Source organism: Dromaius novaehollandiae, chromosome 4 (genome assembly GCF_036370855.1).
Source record: "Dromaius novaehollandiae isolate bDroNov1 chromosome 4, bDroNov1.hap1, whole genome shotgun sequence".
Classification (NCBI taxonomy): Eukaryota; Metazoa; Chordata; class Aves; order Casuariiformes; family Dromaiidae; genus Dromaius; species Dromaius novaehollandiae.
Window position 1 is genome coordinate 73,853,940 of NC_088101.1, and position 24,424 is coordinate 73,878,363.

The window sequence follows — 24,424 nt, forward strand, 5'->3', positions numbered from 1 at the left end:
ACAATGTATTGTAAGAGATAGAGAAAGAGAGAGAGAAGCAAGAAGTTGAGATTAACTGGTTCTAAAATATTGACACATACTGTTTGTAACAGAAATATGCTCAGTTTATCACTTGCAGATATTCCTTTACAAATATATATATAGACACACATATATATTTGTGTGTGTATTTATGTATGACCACAGTTGTAAATACAACAGATATTTTAAAAAACTTCTTCCCTTTGGACATCTGGCATGTTTTAAATTACTTTATTTAACTACTACATTTAAAAATTATTTATGTTTTGTGCATTTTAATTTACTTCCCACTTCCATCCAAATACTGTCTGACATAAATCCAAAGTAAAAGCTTGACTGCTCAAGCGACAAAACATCCCACAACAACATATTTTAAAACTTCTTTTCAAAGTCTGTGGGGAAGCTTACTGAACCACTGAAGCTACTGGTACAGGCAGTATAGGCATACTTGAATTAGTATTTTCAGTTTTGTAAAATATTGCTGAGACATTCCAGAATGCTGCTACTAAGAACTGCAATTTCTAAAATGAGATATTTGAACTCAGTAAAAGCCAAAAAGAAAACAATTCATTTGAAAATAAATCTCTGGAGACCAAGCAAATACCATATACACCTGCATGAAGGGAATGCTAGACTTTCTTTTTAAGTCCTTACTGGTCACCTACGTATTTAACTATATTAGTATAACAAAGCCATGCTTCTTGTAAAAAAACGATTAAGTCAGCACAATAAAGCAGTCTAGCATTGCACAGGAGCCAGTAAGAGACTGTTTTTACAGTCCTTTAATGGCTACTTATTTTCCATTATTGGTTACGTCAAGGGAACGCTCTCTATAAAATACAGGGCAAGTGCTCAACTATTTTGTATGAGTTGGCAAACATAATTGATTTTTTGCTCCCGCTCCCCCCCCCCCCCCCCCGAACACTCTTAGGCACGCAGATGCTAGGGCAAGAGGCAGAATTATTTTCTTTAAGACAGAAAGATAATGCATTAAGATTTTTTTCAGTTTATATTATCAGCTATAAACGATGTATGAAATGTTCAAACACTTAACAATACACACGACCAACATTGTATATAACGCATACAATGAAGAAACATCAGAAACTACCCATTCTGCCTTTTCCATGGAAAAATACCATTTCTATTCAGAATCAACCCGCACAACACTGATTAACCACATAAATACCTCTGCAATTGCAAGAGACAATTAATTAGATGTCTAACAATCCCTGACAGAAAGTTCTTCTCTCAAGTTAAAAGTTGCCCCTTCAAGTATGAGGTGTTCTATGGTCAAAAATCTAGAAGTCTCTCAAGTAATTCCAAATGTCCAATTAAAGCTTTCTTTAAAACATCTCAGCCTTGAAAGATCCTTTCAAGAGACCACGGAGGAATCCCAGAGGACCATTTCAAATTTATACGTCATGATTAATGCACCAAAACCAGTTCCTAGAACAGTATTGAAGAGGAACATAGAACTGCCTTGGTAGTTCAGTGGTCAAAACCATAGAGGAATCTACGTTCAAAAGCAGAGGCCCAAGCTCTTCAGAGATTAAACCTCAGACAAGTCTACCAAAGACCAAATAAAGGATCTCACACAGCAAAGAAAGCAATGCAGGAAAGAGATGATATATGGATTACAGTAAACAGACCGAGAGAGGAAGAATATATAGAACATACAGCAATAATACACTGAAAATGGGAAAGTAAGCAGCAATCCACATCTGAAGGGGATGATCACAGTTTGCTTAATAAGCACAAATAAAAACACCACCACTGGAATCCAGAATCCCTGCCTCCTCCTTTCCAGGAAGGATGGTCAACCTGCTCTGCTGGAAGCAGCTTATGACTAAATGGAGAAGGAAGAAATAACCATTTACCCTTAAATCTAATTCTCTATAGAACTGAAAAACCAAGAGTCCTTTCTTTTTTCAGCTATGCCAACAACATAAATGAGAAATTATTCCACTAAAACCAACAGTCTCATCAGCATATAATGTTATAATGTACGAATCTGCTTCTCAGACTTTATAGAGTTAGGAAAGGTGTTTTTTCTTTTCCTTTTTTTTAAGGTATTGTTCACAATTAACACTCATTAAAGATAAACGTTACCCGAATTCTGTGTTACTGGGGAAGTCCTTAAAGATCACAATTTTGCAGGGATAATTTTCTAATATTTAAACTTCTTACGTTATCCATATTTACTAACCAACTGCAAATGATTTTTTTAAAATTATCAAGGAAACTTAAAAAAATTAATCAGCTCCATTTTAAGAAAAATTCTTGGCTATTCTTCTTTAAAATATATTACATGCCTCAAATATCTACACCTCATATGTGCCTTCCAAACACCAATATGAAGCTTAATAAACCTACTCAAAAAAGCTGGTGAGAAAGTCCTTGAGATAAACCAGATATTAAGAAATACCCAAATATTCTTTAGTGTTGTTGTTTCTAAGTATTTTCACAGCATCTCTGAATAGAAACTGATTAATTTTCAAATAATCCCAGAGGTTCCTTAAAGCCTTACTAATTGATGAATTGTACTTCATTCCAAAGATACTTGGAGAGTTACTGCAGTCAAGAAAGCATCAAAAGGAAAGCTCAGTGATCGCTACTATTAGTAGGAACAGTGATGCTACAGGTTTCTTTTCCAGGCTTAATGAATGTACTCATTGATCATGAGTATGACACCCAAAAGACTGTGAGAAACTTTAAATTAGCTTTGAAATGTGTAAATATTAAGATGAGTAATTAGGCCAAAAAGAAAATATTTGAAAAGATCTCCTATAAAGCATGTTCTTTTAAAAAAAAGTTAGTTTTAAGTCAAGTCTATAATGTTAAATACAAATAATGTTGTACTTAACATTATGGGTCCTTCGCTTAGTAGATACAATTGATAACAACATCGATCACTCATACCCTTTGCTGCTCATTCAGTGCTTTCATTATATATAATTTTTCTTTAAAATGTTCATTGTAGAGAAAGCCCAAGTTCCCACTGGTATTGCCATAGCTTTAGAGAATAAAACAACCCACAATTTTTAAGCCAATTTATAAGAAATAACCATACATTTGGAGTTAAGCTTGAAGGAGGAGCTGCTACATGTACTCCTCTGTAAATCAGTGTCTTCTAGCAGGCCAATTTCCAGCGTACGTCTTCCATCATAACTTGTGTTGTCAGTGAAAGATGATTCATCGTTTGTATTACTAAAGCTCTTAGAAGTTCAACCCAGAGATCAGAACCACCGCAGACAGAACACAACAGGCAAGACGACAAAACAGCAGAATTCTTTAACACAGAAAGCTGAAAAACTAAGCGTAAGAGACAGCAAATAAATCCCAATAAGCAAAAGAGGATAAAGGAGCAATAGCACAATTTTACTTAGCAAGCTTAGATCACTGCAGCACTAGTTTAAGATGCCTTCCCATGCATGTTTTATTGATAAAAGTCAAATCAAGAATGACCACAACAGAGGAGGCAAATGAGCAATTACTAATTCTTAAGCTTTTTGCACTCAGTTTAGGCATTTCAGTTAAGTAGTAAATTTGATAAAATGAGTCTAGGCCTAAGTTTCAATTAAGTCCTCTTACAGCTGTCTTTGCCATTACTAAAAATCTCTCTCTAAAAATTAAAGATCTGCCCTTTGTAGCAGGACATTTTATGTATGCCAAAACTAAAAGACATTATTAGTAAATAATTTATAGTCTGCAAAAGAAAGATCAAAGAAGCAATCAAACACCTAGATCTAACACATTACGAGGACGTTTAAAATTGAACAATTCAGTTCAGTAACTTGAAAGCCAAATTTCACCAACACATTGTGCTATAGTTGAAAAACAAATAGCAGAATTGACAAAATAAAGAGTAGTCAAATGTCATTAACAAAATGAAACCACCTACAAAATTTCCAGGTTAGCCCACTAGCATTAAATTGTTTTAAAAATTTTCCCCATAGTTTAAGTATTGAAAAGTTATTAAAATTGCTGTTTTGAATGACTAAGGTATTTGTTAAAACTGGGAGACTGACAGGCTAGAGGCTATGGTTCTCTTTTATCCACAAAGTAGAATTGCATAAGTAATCTACAATAGAGTTTGACAATACTACCTATTTTAAGTTTGACCTTTAAGGACAGGATCAATTAGAATCAGAGATGAGATTTGGAAGGCTTTTTATAGTTTAAGAATGAAAAGCTCTCCTCTTTCTTTTCCCCTCTTCAGCTAATGCCCGAGGAAAAAAAGAAAATCACTGAGAATTACCATGATAACTGGTTAAAAGAGAATTTATTAAAAAAAAAATTAACAACTTTTAGAAGCCAAAATAGCTTGGACTATCACTTTTATACCTGTTATTGCCAATAAAACACATATAGAACCCAAAAGTTAACTGCTCCTGATGGCTTGTCCTTACTGTAATTATTTGCAGTTTCTCAGTTTTGGCATTCATATTAAGCTTTCACACAATAAAAACAGTTATTTCAGTATTAAAATGGTAGCTCCACCTAGTGTCGTTCACTAACTATCCCAAACAAGAATTCAAAAACACAGAGCTGGTCGTATCACATAGCTGTATACCACTTTTGCTTGCTGCTTGGAAAAGCAGTTCCTCATATATCTTTCATGGAGAACAGACATATAGGTACATATACACAGAAAGTGAGAGAGCGCTGAGCTTCATTTTCACGGGTACTGATTATGAACAGTTCTCGCTATCTTGCAAGTTTAAAATATGCCAAAATCTTCATTTTCTTTTTTTTTTTGGTTTTACTCCTACAATCACAAAATGCTGTTTTTAAAATCTTGGGGTGGGTGTGGGGGAAGGTGCCAGAAATCTTCTGGCAACTTACTTAAGGACACATTTTGACACCACTGATCATACAGTACTGCTACTGCTATGACAGACCCTTCAGGCTTAGAAGTTTTTTCTAAGACTGTTCCTCCAATATGGACAGAGCCTAAGAAAGAGCAGATGGCTCATCTGTTCCCTTTGTCTTCTTACGTAGGATTTAAATACCTCTGTCCAGATAACATTCCTGTTTTGTACCTGTGAAGCCTTTCAGAGAAAGGCAATAAACTAATTTGGGACTCGACATCTTCAACATGTGGATAACTTTAAGCTGTATTTTCTCTACCCTGACTGCAGCAACTGCTTAGTTTACTCAGGGTTGTGGCAAAATCACAGCATAGACAGGGATGACTCAATTTGTGCGATACTGCAGTTATGCTCATGGATTGGAGAAACACGTCACTGGAAGTTGTGGAGTTCACAGCAGCTCCTTCAAAGGGAAAAAGTTTACCAACGCTGTTTCACTTGGATATACAACAAAATTCCTGCATAGGTCTTTTCTCAGATGACTGTGGAAAAGAGACGGTTAGTTCTTTTAAGTGATTTTTTGAGAAGGGCATTGCAACAACAATCCACCTCAGTCACCTCAAGAATACCTTGCTGACATTCTCTTTAGAATAAATGGCTGCACCAACACAATCTGGAAACTCCACTTGGTAGAAAATTTAATGGCTTCTTCATTAAATGTTACAACCCCATTCTTTAATGCATCCCAGTTAGGACGGAAATTTTAACGTGTGGTTTTTGAACCATGAATCTCAAAATGAACTGGAGTCCAAGAACTGGGGAGACCACCTCTTTCCCTACACATAAGTAGGGTGGGCAGCTCTTCCTGATTTAAATGACAGTATGACGAAGGCATGGCAGGTTTGATGAGGATTTTTCCACACTCATTTCCCACAAAGACAGCATTCACTTTAGGTTATGCTGCACTGCTCTCCCTTTTTTTTTTTTTCCCCCAGATGTAACTACAGACTGAGAAGGGTGAAGAAGAGTTAAAGGGAAGATTAGTTAAATCTTGTGGGGTCTGTGCTTTGAAAACATGAAGAGGCTATCTACTTATTTCAAATAATTAGTTATAACACCTATAAAATATGACACAAACCCATTTCTACAATAGGAAATGCAATAAATTGGTTATTACTTCAACAAACTTTTAAACTGCTATTTACAATAACAGAGTTCATTAAGTGGAGATACCTATGAAGTACTACCCATTTCTGGAATGCAATATTGTGCAACCTATAGTATGACTAAAGTTTGCATGTAACAAAAGTTTCATTAAAAGATAAGTTTTCTGTCTCAAATGATTTGATTAATTGTACTCAGCTCTTCAAAATACAAGTTGCAGTAATATTAAACTTATAGATCTTAGGGTAACTTGATTTACTAATTCATTAAGAATACTAAATCTGCAGACCATAAGATACTTTTTGTTTCTTTTTCCCTTTTACTAGCACCAACCTGTAAATAAACTTCTACTTTAATCTTCTAAAGACGTTACTACTAAACCTATCAGCCCAGTAACCAGATTCAGCAATTCTGAATGTTTCATAACAGCTGAAGAGAATTAAAATTTTCTCCACACAACTATAACTACCAGAATTGAAGCCTGAATTTTTTTGTCACAGCAAAGCAAATAAATTCTGTGCTGGTGTCCCTGACACCACATTCTCAATGATGTCCTTCATTCCCAATTCACCTCTCAGAATCTCAGGAGTTCACATCATGCACCTCCAGTATCTGTCGACGCTAACTATATACTTAGTGGTAATAGACAGATCTAGTGTCACAGACTTAAAAAGATAACCTGGATCACTAAATCTAGTCTTGTACTGTCTCAAGATCCACCTCAGAAACATATTCTGCTTGTCCTTAAAAGGTGTTGAGCTTGGACTGCAAGGCTGTTTCTTTTTTTTTGTTTTTTCCTTCTCCAAAACTCACTCCTAATAGCCAGAAATCATATTCAAATTCTGAGCCTCATTTTATTTAGGACCATTTTCTTCTTGTGACAGCATTATTCTTCATCTTAAATAGCTTACAGTAAGCCAATTAATCAGCAAACTACAGCTTGTTTTTAGTCACTGTACCTACAGATTTTTAGGCAGTCCATTTTATAAATCAGAAAATAGTAATAAAAAAATTTAAATACACACTTACCTGTAAGCATTAATGTAATCTTTTCTGTGTTGCAGAAGAAAATCTTTCAGCTTCCCAATATTAGAGATCTAAATAAACAGAGGTCAGAAATGTTAAACTTTATAGTCAGAGAAATGATTATTTTTATATGTTCAAAGTTCAGTAATTCCACACATCAAATATGAACTAGTTAAATCAATTCACTTATTCTGTAATTCAAACAGAGTCATAAAATCTCATCTCTTACAGCATAATTTTCACATTTTGCAAGCAGTCGATACATAAAAATAATCTAAAGACGATCTGTTGTGTGAAAACAGAACTTGGAGAGAAGTAGTAAAAATACATTTCTTGTGCCAAAAAGCATATATTTGGTCACTAAACATCTAAGCTGCCAATCCAGAACCTAATGTATATTTACATTTATTGTATGTAAATATGTATATTTATTTCAGAAAATAAATTATTTTTTAAAAGATCATACAAAATTTTTAAATATTCTATTTATGAAGTAAAAAAATATATTCAAGTTTAGTTTAGAACTTGTAAAGCAACATGCTGTCCCCCTCCTTTCCATTTTTGCAGCAATACAGTGAACAGCTTGTGCCTGAACTCAAGCAGTTTCTCTGTCATCTGATAATCATTCCTGGAGGAAATATCCACATAAAATAGAATCTGGATTTGCACTTCACTGCAGATACATTTTCCCATAAATCCATTTGCTTTCCTTAACAAAAGATGTTCCAAAGACCCTTTTAAATGCAAAGACGAAAAAACTCCTAAAAATCTCAAAGAACATTTGCAAACTTCAGTCTAATTCAAAAGATTTTGTGTAGCACAGAGTGCTATTTATCTTACAAAATGGATGAAACTACAGAAAACTAGTTTGAATTAGCCCCAGAATGAGATGACTACCAACACGACTTCTTTAGCAAGTCCTGAAAGAGACAGACACAAGAGGGGGGAAAAAAAATGACATACATTACTGGTACATAATCTCAAGGGCGGGGGGGGGAGCTTTCCTAAAACATATTCTCTAATATTTTTTAATAACTCAGTGTAAAAAAAAAATTCAAGGAATTTTACATGACAATAGCTGTTTTGGTTTACAAACACAATAAATGTGGTTTACTGCAAGTATCTGGGAAAAAACATCAGAAGCTGTTCAAGTCTTAAAATCCTATTTTCATGCAAATGTTCCTTGTAATTAAACAAACAAAAAACCACAGAGAAAGAATACAAAATAGTTTGGATAAATAGAAGATTAATTCCCCCAATTATTTTTTCAAAAGATCAGCAGCTCTTTGAAAAAAGTACGAGGAAAAATATACTTAGTAAGACCTCAATGATTTGTACAACCAAAAATAAGTGTTTTCTTTTTGCAAACAAATATGCATATGTTTCACTATTATCTTTTGCTCTGTTTCCTTTTCACTACAACCCATGGTATCAGAGAAGAATTTTCCCAGGTTTCATGCTTAAAGTCTTCCATATGATTAACAGAGGGTGAAACTCCCTCCCATTCATATCAAACTGAGTTCTGTTAGTACCTTCAGTACTAACTACTTCAGTTTTCTCCACTGTTTTACCACTGTCATAAGCAGTAAGAGCAGCAATACTGAAATCACTGCTTAAGATCAATGGGGCACAAAGAGTCAGCTAAACCACTCTACAGATGCTCCTTCTCATTGCCACCAGAGCTTATTTTTCACATACCTAATCTCTTCCTCAGCTCAGACTTGGCATGTCATGACATTTGCTTAATATGTAAATGAAGCTTGACTACAAAAGCAAAACATTTTAAAACAGTCATACAGTGTTTTGGTAGAACAACAGTACTTTAACAGGCAGAAAGAGAGCACTAAAGAAGACAAAGAGTAAAAATGTAAAAAAAGAGACATTTAAAATATTTACATTAATATGCAAACAAACATTAAACTCAAAAATAAATGAGCAAAAACATATAAGTCATAAATCTTAATATTGCAATAGCTACAATTTAGGAGTGATTAACAAGCAGAAAGAATCAGAATGACAAGCAAGAACACTGTCTTACAGTAATTAATTCATCTAGTCACAAAGAGCATTCTATTTAGGCTAAAATTGTCATCGTGTGTTTGAATTGCACTGACCCCACTTTGCCTCTCCTTCATTTGTAAAGCTATTTTCATGAATTTAGAATGACACTATTATGCCCATACTTGCATCAAGCTCTTAGTTCCCAAGATTTGCATCAGAAGTGAAACTTCTTGTTCTGCTTTCCCTCAAATCCTAACAGCAACTTCTGTGATCCTGCACTGATGCTGCATCTCTTTTGCCTTTTCTTACCACGTGCTACTGGCATAGTTTTGACTTAAATCTCTCTTTACCATATCAACATAATTAAGCAATTTTATGAGAAATAAGGTCTCACTAATGTTAAATAAACGGAATGCTGCTTTTATTAAACAATTAGCCAAAGTTTTAGGTACAGTGCTTCATCTTCTACAGACTCAAATATTCATGAAGATGCAAACAAAAATTGTGAAGAAACCTCTAGGTTCAACCACCTATATTTACTCTGGATTATCACGAGCACAGTCTATACTCTTCATAAAGTTATCATGCTTCATCCTAAAGATAATACAGCTATTCAGTTTGAACAGGAATATGCTTTATTAGACTCTTACTGCTCTTTATTATGAATAAGAACATTTAAATTTCCAGGTTTACTAATTACTAACTTCCATCCATCTGTTCTTGTTTCAAAACAGTCCTTTCACTTAAAAGCTCTCCTTCCTTGCATGTGTGCTTTTGAATTTACAGACCCTAATCCTATCTCCCCATAACCTTTGTAATCCCCCTTCCCCCCAACAAGTTGCTCCTCACAAGATAGTTCTGAAGTTCCCTAATCACTCTCATAACTTTCTCTGCATTTGCTCCAGTTCACATCAAGCCTTTTTCAAGGCAAATGATGACAGGTGCATACACTGGTGTTCATACTTTGTGTGAGATGGAAATATCTTTTCTTCCGCCATTTTCATCTATTAGCTTCTAATTTAGTCTTGTTTTTGGTCCCTAAATGCATATTCTACTGCTGAATTCCTCTCTTCTCCCCAGAACTCCAGACCTGAGTCATTCAGCCCTTTCTGCAACATATCATGCTCCTCTCTCCACCCTCTTCACATCACGTCACCAGGAAATTTTACCAGACCAATCTACTTTTCACATTCCCAACATTAAAACAGTATTAAAATAGCTGAGTTTTGAAATCAGTTCCAGAACAATTCAACTAGTAACCACTTTCCAGCCCAATACTCTGAACACAGCCCAGCACTGCTTCTGCTAAAGCCAGGTCATATTCAGTAATTTCTCTGCTCATCTCCTCTACACTTCCTGTCGGCACTTTATCAGACACTTTATTAAGTCCTAAAAAGGTCACCAGATTTTCTAAACAAAGCAAACACAGATTTTCTTAAAGTATCAAGATAGTTGGACATGTTCTATCTTTAGTGAGACAGTAAATCATAGTGCATTATAATGATAGTATTTACCTATTTTTTCCCCTTAAAATCTTTCCTAAAGTCTTGAATACTTCTGTGTCAGACTAAAAGGTCTATTGATGCGATAATTAGTTCCCCTCTGCTGACTTAAATATAGTCATTAAATTTGCTGTCCTCTGATCAGATGGTACCATCTCCAACTCAGTGCATTTTTGTTAAAAAATAACTACCTTCAGATCTGTGATTTCTCAAACTCCTTCTGTCTGAACTCTGCCTAAAGGCGATCTAACAACCATGATTTGACTGCATTAAAGGCCTGAGATTTAGCCTCCATCTTATTTGTACGAATTTCCACTTCCACACTCTGGTTCCCAGTACATATCTCACCTTTACCCTGCTGGGCCATGGCTTCTTCCTTATTGAAATCAGAAAAAGTATTAACTTAGTTTGGAGACCATACCTAAACTATTCATAATCTGTACTCCATCTGCATGACAAATCCACTTTTTTGCTAATTCTCCTTTTATTTACATAGCTAAAGAATATTTTAAGGTTTGTTTTATTTAATAGTACTAGTTAACTCATGGTGAAGTGTGACAAACCTGACTTTATCCATACAAAGCCTTCCCTTCTGCAACAGTTTTCTTGACTGATCAGCCTTTCTCTCTCTCTCTCTCTCTCTCTCTCCCCCTCCCCCCCCCACCCCCCCCCGTAGCCTTTTTGGGCTGATTTTTTATATCTCCTCTAATTAATCTTTCAAGTAGACCTAGAGCAATCTTAAATCCCACTTGCATTTCAGCCTAGCCATTTTTCACTCCATTCACACATCCATCACAACTGCAACTTCCCACCTGCTGCAAATGCCATTTTCAAAACGATTATACCACCAGTCCACGCAACCTTGGCGACGACAGATGAAGGCAATTTGAAGACCAAGCACGAACGCATCCGAGTATTGGCTTCCTGTCATGGTTCCAATCCTCTGCCTCTGGAAATTAGCTTTCTTCCTCTCTGAAGTCTGGAGCAGAGAAATGAGCCTCTCTTTCAACCTTCAAATAAAAAAACATTCTCCTTTCTCCCCTGAAGGGATAGGAGGGCTTAAAGAGATGCCCTTCAGAGCTGCAGCATTCTTTCACTACATAGTAGTAAAGTTTATGGGTAGGAGCTCTACTGAACTTCCATATATAACTGACACACCTTTATGAGAAACATGGGAATGAATTACATTTCCTCCCAATATTGCCAACATCTTTTATACCAACAACATGTTTTCGAACTGCTTCTTATTACCAAGATACTGAAGGCTGCATTCCTTTTAACAATGAAGATTACTTACAACATCCCAGACTTTCCCTCTTCCCTTCCGAATTCCTACCTGTGCACTGCAGTTCGGCACTGCCTTGAGGGTCAGCTCCATAAACCACGACATTGAAATGATTCAAATTAAATTAATCTTTAGGAGAGGGGGGTAATAAGATTCTGTAAAGCTAACTAATATAAGTGATCCATTTTTTCATTCAGCCCCCAAAACACCTGTATCAGCCCAATGGAGAACACCAGTTGGACAGCACCAGTAGGAAACTTCCTAAGATGGGTCAGCCATCAAACAAGGTATATTTAATTATAACTGAAGAAATTTAACATGATAACTTAAAGCTCAGGTACAAAAGTTAGAGACTCCAGCAGCTCCAGCTGTAGAAAGTATTTGGACTGCAGTTTCTTACATGCGGTTCTATACTCTGAGAAAGGCTGAATTAGAAATTGAAGGCCTGATTTATTGTAGATATCAAACATTACAGCAGCATTCATGATGGTGTTCATAAAGCTCAAACTTCAGTATGTAGCAGTATAAACTTGTCAACAGGAAACAGAGAAAGTTATAAAGCTTATAAAGCCTGACATCTTGGCCACAGCTGCAAATATCAGACTCTACAACCCATAAGCCTCTCCTTTCTGTCAAAAAGCCAAAGCCATAGTCATTCTACCAGTGGTACCACCACCGAAGACAGCAGCAAGACCACTGTTCTTTGCTACCCACAGCCTGAAAAGCTTTAAAGCCATATCTTTCATCTCCAGGGAGTGCCCTTATCAGAGTGAGGTACTGTGGTTTCAGAATATTTCCCCATTCTATCACTCTGCAAAAGAGAATTCAGAATAAATTATTCCATCAAGAATTAGCAATGAAGAGCACAACTCTCTAGCTTAAAGATGAGAATATCCACCTACAAAAATGAAGATCTGGAGTCCAAGCTGTGCTCCCACAAGATGAGGTGAACCACTGCAGGAGCTTCTTGCTCCCCAAAGTACAAGGGTCTCAAATCTCTTCCACCATCCGGCTCGTTGCCCCTCACTCCCAATCACGCTGTATAAGCTCTGGCACTTGTCAGAACCATCCACGAGCTGATTCAGCCCACTACCTTTACAAAAAATTAACCCAGAAATAAAAGGATAGTTTTTGTACGTCTGAAGTGGTATGCAGCAAAGTAACTTGCTTATGTTGCTGCAGCATGTTATAATTATTTCAAGTAAGTAGTGCACCACAAGATCAAGACCAAGATTTTCAACCAAAAGCCAATTAGATGCCTGTCCTTATTAAAATAATAAATCTTTGCAACCAACCAAATTTTGTATTGAATCTATTTTACCTTTTGCTAATCTATTTGCTGGAGGATTACAAGAAGGTAAATACCACAAAAAAAAAAAGGGGGGGGGGGAATAGTAATTCTAGAGTATTATAGCAACTTTCAAATGTGATTTCTTTGACAAACTTGATTCTAAACAATCACAAAATGAAGGGTATAAATCTCGGTGGTATTTACAAACTCCCAAGCACAGTTCTGACACTGAAAATCTCATGGACTCTTTGCAGGGAAGAAGCAGCAATTATCCACTGGGTGGCAACAAAAGTGTCAGCATTTATGCAAGTAAAAACAATACTCTCTGTAAATTCACATTAAAATCTGTAAGGTAAGTTTTTAAAGTTACTTTAGGTGTCAATGTGCACTTTTGAAAAATTTATCTTCATTGCAGACAAAATCTTTAATGCATATGTCTGTGTTTTGTTGCCATTGTAGTTTTTTAAACAACTCTTATTAAAATGTAAAAGCAAATATTGCATTTAATGCAGGTCCAACACAAAAGGAAGCTGTGAATGGCTGCCATCTGCTACCACAGGTGGCATGCATGGCTCTATTTATACTTGGGGCCTTCACTAGAAATGGTGGATGTTCTTCTATTTGGAGATTTTTCTTATGACTGAGGGCAGGATATATTTTTAAATAAAAAGGGAAACAGGAAAGCATTCCCTACAAAGGGGCAACGGCACACACTCTAGAACAAAGATCCCAACGATGTTTCTTTCAGTATCTTAGCAATACATACATTTCTTTCCACTCACGACAAAGAATTGATCACTCATGAAACAGTAGGTTCCAATTTGCATACGTTTAACCACCGCAAGACGCGGCAGCATTGTTTACGATTAAAATGATTGGGGTAGGTTCCCGTGACACATTGTAGGGAGAATTCTACAGCGCTGAATGGTCGTTTTCATCGAACAAACATAGTGTTTTATTGAGTTTACTCTTCCATCAGAGCACCACCACCAAACTATTTATTACCACAGCCCGAACGGTACACTTTGTACTGTATTTTAAATTTTTCAAAGTGTACTTTGTTAAAGAAAACTTTAAAAAATACTTAAAAGCAAAACATAATAGAAAGGCTTTTGTAAGTCGTAAGAGACACTGCATTTACTGCTGATTCAGCAGTATTGACATGGACTACTGATAGAAGTGCCTTACTGACCACAAAATTAAAAAACAGAGCAAAAAAAAATACATTTTACATTTGATTTAATATGTCTAAAAAAGCCTCATCTTTAAAAACCTTGTCTAAATAGATCTCATTTACATGGGATGTCTCAATATTTTACAATGAGAAAAACAAAAAAATTAAGATTGTTATCTTGTAATATTAATATCTATGTGCCTGTCATCGGTTTTAAATCCTAAATGTACAGTCCATCTTAACATACCCACTGCCTATTTCAGAAGAAATTAAGAATTTCAATAAGAAGTTACAAGATGTACCGGGACTGCATGTTTCAAACTAAAAGCCTCTTAGTCTCAGTAGTACTAAGAGATGCAGCAATTGCCGTAATAGGCTTTTTGTAATTGCAAAATTCTGTTTCTAAGTATCTAACATAAAAATTCTCATTTTCTAGCTGAACTCTTCAATGGTTAGTGCATGCAATGCAGGCAAGTGTTTCTTGAAATCTGTAATGAAACCTAATGAACAGAATACATACTATAAACAGAAAAACAATTTATATCAAATAAAATTGAAAATAAGCGTGGGCTCTTACCTAGATTATTACAGTCAAGAAAGACTAATTTGAAAGGGTTTGATACAGAAATGACTCATATGGAGAAGTTTTCCACCAAGAACTACCTCTGATTTGACAGGAGTTATGAACCTTTTGAAGGTGCACATGGAAGCCCAGGTTCCACACAGCTTCCATGCAGGCTTTACTTTGAGCACTGCAGGCCCAACGAATTCGCACAGCGCTCTGCAGGATTGGTGCCTACACACAGACAAGACTTTGTCTAGACTATTACCTGGATTTCTACATACGCATTTCAGAAACTCGAACCTTCAAAAGACTAAATGATGTAATTCCCTGCTATAATGACATGCACCAAAGATTAAACCCAAACGTTCAGCTTCAGCTCTGAATTTCCTTAGTAGTGTGAAAACAGTGTTATTTCAGAAGTTTTTGATGGTTACTTATTCCTAGTCCATTAGGTGGTGCTGTCCTATCTGAATTTACTGCAGAACAACATTGCATTGCCTCAAAATGACAACTGGCCAGTTTTCAGATGATTTGTCTCTGGAGGGTATACATTTGGTTTAAGTTTCCACTGCGAATGTTAAAGCCTCTAGAATAGGTCACGCAGATCAATTGCTCCTGTAATCTGAAACCCAAAAGAGCAAATAATATCTAAACAATGGCATGGGGGTGGCCCTGCCCTCAAACGCCAAGCACAGAGCCAGGAGACAGTCAGCCTGGCTACCTCTAATCTCCTGAAAATTGTTACTTTGTTCAGTTTCTGCTTTACATCAGCATATAGGTTACAGCAGCAGCTATGTGCAGGGAAAAGTCTGAATTGCGTTTTATTAGTAACCTGGCATTCAGAGCAAAGTAATTATTATAACCACGGAATGCATTTTATTAATAAATGCATGGTACGTAGGTGTAAAGACGTTCAGAATCAAATGAATTTTTCTCAAAGCCATGAAAACGAAGACCAAGGCATTTTGACTCTTCCAGGGTAGAGCTGGTACATAACTTAGAAAAGATTAAAAATATTTTTCAGGTGTTTAATATTGAGTATTTTTCTAACTTAAAAATAATACAATATTTTCTGCTTGGGTAAGACAGAAATAAGAGTTTAAGCAGTCACTACAGAATTTGCTTTAGCCACCGTGGGACAGCAGAAGGCAGAATCTCTTTGCAGAGTGGCACAATCAGCGTTCAGCTATCATTAAGAGACAGAGTATTTCTGAGCTGCATTAAGCAGCAAACTCCATTTCCTAATGTCTGATCAACAGAAAATGCTTCATTTTGCTTAATATCAAACTGGCAAAAATGAATGATTAAAAAAAGCAGTCTTGCACAGTAAAGAAAAAAAAGCTTAGTTTTACAGGAAACATTTTTCATACTTTAATTCCTGCTTTACTACGCATTTATTTATATATACTGCCTATGGTTCAAAAATTCTAACTCAGGCTGATTTTTACTACTCTCAGTTCACATTTTAAATACTTAACCTTTAAAGAACACTTCAAATGCGGACTTGATCGTTTTGATTTTTATTCATTGTTTATTATATAAACTGGAAAATTTGGTGATAAATAACTCACTATCAGCCCAAAGTTTCAAATTTCATCCGGCTATATCTTTCTTTAAAACAGCTCATTGGTACATGGATAAGATTTGGTCCAGCACATGATGAAGAGACTATTTCTGGAGTTTTCTGGCACAATCACACACCATTTCTATGTCAAAGACTTTTAAAACTTTTTAATAAGCATAAAGCAAAATTAAGACCTAATAGCTGGAAAGCTCCAGTTCCCCACTGACCATAATAAACACTGAAAGTACCCAGTATTATCACTGGATTTAGGTTTTATTGGAGTGTTATTTGGGGGTGGGGTTGCTGCATTTTTTTTAAATGTGCGTAATATTTACAGCAAACTCCAACTGTACAGAAAATCATTCTGAAGCTATTGACTTTTTTAAAGATTGAAATTATCACAATTTATAATTTCATATCCATAAAACCATTTTAATGGATTCAATAAAGGTTTAAATACAGAAAAATATCTTATTTAATAGGATAAGTACTTAGAAACACTAAAGTTTCCATTCTCAATCACAAAACTGCAATACATGTATAGTTTCAAAAAAAGAGGGCTATATTGTCATTGTTTTCTCAAGTCTTGCAGGAATACACTGGTTTGATACCTGCATCTACAGAAACACATCTAAATACTCTGAAAGTGATCTGTAAAGCATCAAAAGGAACACAAGATAACCTCTAGAAAAAAACAAAAGCAGATTTGCTAAAAGGTAAAATCATGCTACATGTTTTTATTTAACTAGTCTTCATTTATTCTCCCTGTGGCAACAAACACTTTCAATAAAAAAGCAACATCTGATCTTAATAAAACTTACCATTTCCCTTTTTCTTGTTTATTGTCCAACTTTAATCATAACTTTCCTTAACATTTATATTTTCACACAATCATCCAAAACCTCATTGACTAAAATATAAACCCCACAACAACTGTGGGGTATGTTTTGGTTGGGAGATAAAAGCAAACTGGTCAAAATGCATACTTGCAATAATTGGCCTTTACTATTGCTGTTCAAAACAGTCCACTTACATTTCAGTAACTGCATTCGACTTTGCTTGTGTCTCTTTGGAAAAGAGATTTTTCTCATCCCTTGTTCTCACAGTCTAAACTCATTTAGTGCTAAGTATTCTTGACTCAAATGCGTTTTACGATATAAAAATGCTTCCAGTCTCATTTAGCACACATACAGTAATAAAAGGTTACTTTATCTGAATACCATTATGAAATTCAGAATCCAAGTTCTTACGGTGCAATTCATAGGGACTTACATGTGCACGTGCTTAACTTAGGCACTGAACTGAATCAGCTTCAGCAGAAGTCATCGCAGGGCACAAAAGCAGTTAAGCATTTGGCATCAGCTGTACAGGCTCGCTCCCTCCGCCTAAGCCAGGGTAGAATCAGACCCTTGCATACGAAAACACTGAGGCAGCCATTTGTTCCCACTGAATTTGGTATAAGTTTAAAGCATTAATTTCAATAAATCAGAACTGTAACTCAAAACCATAAAACCAGCTGGTTATAGGGTGTACATAGCACGCACGGCGTCAAACAGAAGCGCGGGGCCACGAGACAAGACCATCTGAAAGAAGAACATTTGACTTTTAAGACTGGATTAATCAAGTGGATTTTAGCCCATGATATTTTATATTGAAACAAATCTCTAATCATAAGGTATCTTTAGAACATAAGGCTATTACAATGTAGTTCTTAGTGTATGTTAAAAAACACCACCACCACCACCTCAAAATGGTCAGTCTTTACACCACTGCAAAAAGACCAGCGGGCCTCTGAAACTTTGTTAATTGTTATACTAACTATACTTTATCATATACTTCATCGGTCTGTTCAGAAGTACATCACCGGTATAACTGCAGTTTCTCTCATTTATACTGTCCTGCAAGATTTTTAGCGTTAGCTTCCTCACTCTGAGCAGTGAAAGTATTTCAGCTTTTAAACCCAGTAGACAAGAAGGCGGGTAGGAACCATGCAACCTGCCGGATGACATTTCACACCACCTTCTTCCCAGAGTATCAGCCTACGGTGCCAGCTCTTCTTAGGATACCAGTGATATTATTTGGTATCTTGTTTCAGTTCCACGCTTTCCTTTCAGGCCATTTCCATTCGAGTGCCACACTTCCAGCGTATTTACACTGAAACACCTATACAGTGACGCATCACCTAACCGACACAGCACTTACTCAGTCTCAAAATCCTGCCAATTTGTCAAACACTTCTGGGGTTTCAGCACCATTTTGTGTCAGTGTTCAAGTATTTTTCTAGATTCCCGTTGTCAATACAATACTGTTCTTAGCACAAAAATCCTTTCATTGCATTTCAATACCTTCCATTTATTACGCAGATGTAACATTTTTTGGTACTTTTGCTTTATCATGTGTGTCAAATAATCAATTTCTTCTCCATTAAATCACAAAAAGGACTGGACAAAGAAAACGTGCAGTCTGAGATGAGAAGGTTATGATGCCTTACCTAAAAACCACATACAGATCATGGGCAACAGCGAGTAAGTAGATGTGCTGGAAAAGAAGGTAGTTCTGTACATGAAAGATTTTGTGTACACATCTTTGTGTAAAGATTTTGATCCTAGCAAGTTCTTTATGGTATCAACAGAAAAAATTAAGAAAAAGGTTTTGGGTTACCCCCTGCACAACGTGACAGGAGATGCCAACACCTGTATCCATCTATCCTAAATCTTCAGAACTCCCCAGGCTGCCTGGTCACCCCAACTCCTTATGCAGGCAGCAAGAGGAGCACTGCCAGAGGCTGCTCAGGTCCTAGGGAAACCCACACAAAGTCTCTGAGTCAGGCAATCACATCTTCCTTCTATGCTGCCTCACATCAAAAGGAAAAGAAAAAAATACCAACCAAACAAAACCTTCTTCACCCCCAAGGAAAGTAACTCCTTTCCACCAGCCCCTATAACACCAATGGTTTTGGCTAAACCGAGGTGAGGAAACCAGCAACAGCAAAAACATAAATAAAATATACAGACATACCAGACAGGGATATTAAGAGACTGTCAGTCTGACGGAAATTGTCAAGTCCGTTAATATTACAGTTCCCTCCACCCACCCCATTTTTACGTGACAGAAGTGCCTTTTAAACGGCAGGTAAGGCAAGCTATGATGGGTTCTCAACTCTATAGCAAGGGCCAAAAAGTTTGAAGCACAAGGTGGCTTGAAATCCTCACTGAGGACGAAGGCACCTTACTCTGTTCCCACTCAATCATCTATCCAACATGATCAAGATCCAGCCATAACGTCTGAGGAAAACCTCTTCCTTGAGAAAATACTGCTCTGCCTTATTTCTGTGAAGTTAACTACCAAATGAGTATTAGCTCCAGGCAGGAAAGCATTACACAGCATGAAAAAATGTCTCTGGACCCCTTCATTTGTTCACCACAATTTGTTTTTTTCTTTCCGATTTAAAGATGAATTCTGACCAGGGATATCTGGCAATGGCTTCAGCCTATTGAAAAGAGAAAGGGGGAGAGGGAGGGGGGCTGACAGCGACTTCTCCTTGAGGAAATTACAGTGGATAGTCACGCCGAAATTTCTCCCAAGGAAGTGCTTTCAGAATTCAGGGGCAGCAAGATCACTTCTAGCTGTAATTAAAACGGGAAATCAATGTTATTCTTTCACGTGTGAGTAATGCTGCCAATTCAAAAGTGTATTTTTAATCAGTGAAAGCAGAAACTCTTGACAAGAATTTAGTTGTGAATTAAGACACTATCTTCTCCCCTCTCTAAGCCATGAGTCTCAGTAAGGTTTTTCAAATGTCTATTTCCTGTAATTTCGGTTATTTTCGAGTATAATTATTTTACATTTTTATGATGCCTTTGGGGTATCATTACAAATATTTTTTAAGCGTTTAAACTTCAGAAAATAAGTAATAGCTTCTCTTAAGGAGAGGCTGTCAACCCCGTTCTGAATAAACAATCCCTTTTAAAAGCAGTCTAGAGATTTATATCCCCTGTAACCATAGAAATTAATCTTGAGTTTAAACAAAATAGAGTAAAACATAATTTATTTAATGAAAATCAGAACACTGCTATTGCAAATGAAAGTGGGGTTTCTGTTTTTTTAATTCAACAGATAGCTTTGTATGCAGTTGTAAGATTTTACTTGATGGGCTACTTCTTTCAACTTAATCATACTCGCTTACCCAATTTGAACAAACCATTCAGATTCCTGTGTATTTTAGTTTTACTCAAGATGAGCATCAATCAGTAAAAAACCAGTCATTAAAGAAGCTGAAATTAAATGTAAGAAACATTTTTAATGATAAAAAGCAATAATGAGCAACTACTATGACATTGTGAGGACAACAAGAAGATAGCACAAACATTTCTTTTATGAGTTTTCATATAACAAGAGTTTAGGAATGACAGAGAAGAAACAACCACAAACTGGAAAACCTTTTTATGTCAGCAAAGGTCTGAAATCACAGTATGGTCAACAACAAAAAGTGTTCACTATGGAATAACAGTATTTACAAGGCTGCATGAAACACTGCCGCAATCTGCAGACTCACAAAGACAGCGGATACTGTACAATGTCAAGGTTAAAATAATTAAATATTTATAGCTCAGTTAAATAAGAACTAAGAGAGCATTAGTATCTATTGTACTTTCAACAAGCGAGAAAAAGCCTGACCAGGTTCACAAGAGGCAACATAGATATGCTTCACAATATAAAATCAGAAAAAAAGAAAAAAAAAAAATCATAGCCCAAAGCCTAGAAAAATTTTCATACCACAATAGATTGAAGTTGTTTCCTCTAGGAAGTAGTAACAGCCCCATATATCTAAGAGAATTGTGACAAAAATACAGTAGAAGGCAATCCTCATCAGAAGGCTTAATAGACCACTTCTGCGTCTGATTTCTACAGGTACTATGACAGTCATCTACTATTGTGGTGTTTCTAGCTAGCGTATTACTTGCATATGTTAGCTCTTTTTGAGCCTACTTTAATCATGTCAATAGGAAATTATCAGAACATATGAGAAAAAATAATTCCAACCTTATTTGTGACTAGAAAACTTACTACACTCTAAAACCAACTATTCTCTACTACACAACGAATGCATATATAACTGAAAAAGAGGAAGAACGGAAGGACGAAAGAAAATTAAGCTTTTTAAAAGCCAGAAACTTCTGAAAGTATAGTAACTGTCCATAAACTAAAGCGACAACTCTGAAGTCATCAGGAAGCCCCTCTACACTGGCTGACTCACTTTCTAGCTTTCCGGTTTAAAAAACAGCAAGCTGTTTAGATACATGCTGATTAAAAATAAGTTTCCCATAATTAAAAAAAAAAACCTTTATTCCAACTCTGGAATTTCTTTTGTTGTCTATGACAAAGAAAAGTTTTTGCAGAATGGCATTATTCCTTGCCTGAAGGTCCTTTAAAGAAGGAAGTATACAACTGAACATGAAACGGCAACAGTTACAGAAGTTTTGATTTGGAAGAGTAGTATCTCATTACCAAAACACAAAATAATGCCATTCTCTATCCAAATGTATGACTGGTTCTTGGATGCACCTAGCAATCTAACCAGACTATAATCTGTAGCGTTACTGGTTTCCTCCAAATACTTTCGTCCATAGATCCCCAACAGCACCTCATTTGAGCAAAACTGGAACCTGGCTCTTAATTCACAGCCAGAAACCAAAGTATTACTCACAGCAGCTTTAACTTTTACTGTCAAGAAAACAAAAGGTAATGCAATGACACATTGCCAATATTTTAACAAGAGCTCCCTCCAAAATCTCAAACAGTAATGCATGTAACTTTTCCTGGCAAAGCAACTTTCTCCTGTCTTGCAGAAAAAGTAAATTACATGTTCTTCTTATCCTCCCTTCCCTCCCTCTTACACACGCATACACGCTCCCAGGAAAAATGTCCAGTTCTTCCAGCTGACCCCATAACCCAGTGACTCTTAACTTACCACACGTTCCTCTTATTGGCACCTCACAGAGGTTTTCATAAATCTCTCTTTATCTAGCAACACTCCTTAGCAGCGATGCCAGGAACATGTCAAAATTACACACATTTAGGGCTTGTAGCACACTGGCCCAAGTTGATGCTTACTCTTGCAAAATCATTATTAGCCAGGAGAAGGCGAAACTCTGATCCGATTGGCGGGAGCTAAGCAACTGTGTAATGCAACACATGAATATGCATTGTCCTAACCAACGCTAATATGGGAGATAAAAGCTTCTCCTCCCCTCCTTTTCCCCCAGTCTATAAGGGGAACGATCTAGGAGACTCGGCCAACTCAAAGCTCATCCTAAGTCCTACGTGGACATACAAAAGCTTGGATGTTAGACAAAGGGGAATCAAAGTAGTGAACTGTTTAAGGCCATACAGCAAACTAGTAACACACCTCAAAATATGGAAATTCAACAGTCCATTCCTGTCTCCAAGCTAACTCACCTGCTTAATAAGCTGCCTCTTCTTGCAACACATTATTCAACTAGGAAAGCACTATGTCTATCTTTAGAGCCTCCAAACTCATAGGAGCTCATAACTTACACTAGCAGGTAGCTTTCTAAGGTTATGAATCCACAGAAAAGAACACACACAAAGTACAAATAGGCAGAGAAAACAGAAATAAACCCCAAAAACACAGGCAAAAAACTCAGCACAGAGGAACATGAGGAGGAGAGAAAAGGGTTGGCTGAAATAAAAGCAAGCAACACCTGCACTAAGACATACCACAGCCTTACACTGCAGTGTTGAGTCTGAGGTTTTAGTCAATAATAATAATAATTGCAAAGAAGCTTCCAAGAAGAAAGGGCTATAAGCTACTAAGTTATCTTCATAGCTACTAAAAACAGCAACATAGTCTTCATTCTGAAATTACTAAGTGACTATAAATACAAACACACAAACAGCAAGCATGCAGTCTGTTGTGAAATAACCTCAGGAAACAAGATGGTTATACACACACTCGCACATATATATTGACAGGTATGCATTTATGAGCACTCTGCAGTGAGCGCACACTCTAGGTCTTCAGCACCTAACTGCGCATGCTGGGTAAGAGCATGTTAACCCACAGCCAGAGGGAAGGGGGAACTCCTGTTCTCCGAACTCTGATAAATCAGAAGACCTTCAGAAGACAAAAATCTACTAAAACACTGTGCTGCAAAATGAATTTGTGTTTTGATTTTACTTGAAGAGATCTGCTGGAAAGAAACAAAAAAAGCAATTACTTTTCTCCCAATTTTTAAAGATGTGCTTTGTGAGCAACATCACAGTTTTTAAACAGCAGCTTGTGGCACAACCAAAATTTCAAGAATGTGTTATAGTTTTCATAGAGGTCTTACTTTCCACAACTTTGTGCTAACCTACACATGACCACTGTTGTATTGCGTAGGGCGAGGAGAAACCATCAAATAACCAGAACGATAACATGTCAACAAGCAAATATGTACAAACTGTGTAAGAGTTTATAGGTGAGGCCACAAGGATTACTGAAAAGATTTTTCTAAGGTTAAATGGCCATCAAGCAATTTCATCATGTCTTGCCAATTTTTATGTAGTAAAGAAATCAGTACTTCTCTATATCATTCTGCCATAACAACTACATTGTCCAGGTTTTGTTACAGTTGACATATGCTTTTGGAGGAAAAAAAAGTAACAGGAACAACTGGATAGAAAATACTTGTATCTCAACAGACATTAATATGTAAAAACGGGAATATCTATTGTAAAGATGGATAGAGTTTCATACACAATTTTCACTCAAGGGTAGAGTAAAATGCTATTGTATTTTGTGACATCAGTGTTTTACAACTTTTACACAAATTCTGTGGGCAGTGTTGTGTGTCAAGGACAGTGGTGATGCTACATTTGCCAGCTTTTATTTCAGTTACAGACACCTGATTTACAGCTGTCATACTGCTCCTCCATAGCTCTGTTCTGCTTTATTGAAATGCATTTAATGGGTATCTCAGCATTCTGCCTGTGCATGGGTATGATGTATTTA

The 24,424-nt window shown here is 36.4% G+C and overlaps 1 protein-coding gene across 5 annotated transcripts in view; it reads right to left on the reverse strand.

Moving 5' to 3' along the window:
- The window catches only part of STX18 (syntaxin 18), a 73,475-nt gene that overhangs the window by 28,460 nt on the left and 20,591 nt on the right, over positions 1–24,424 (reverse strand). For all 5 annotated transcript variants that reach the window (XM_064511441.1, XM_064511439.1, XM_064511438.1 and 2 more), the window contains one exon: positions 7,029–7,096. In XM_064511441.1, coding sequence (XP_064367511.1) covers positions 7,029–7,096 — 68 coding nt within the window. The remainder of the gene's footprint in view (positions 1–7,028; positions 7,097–24,424) is intronic.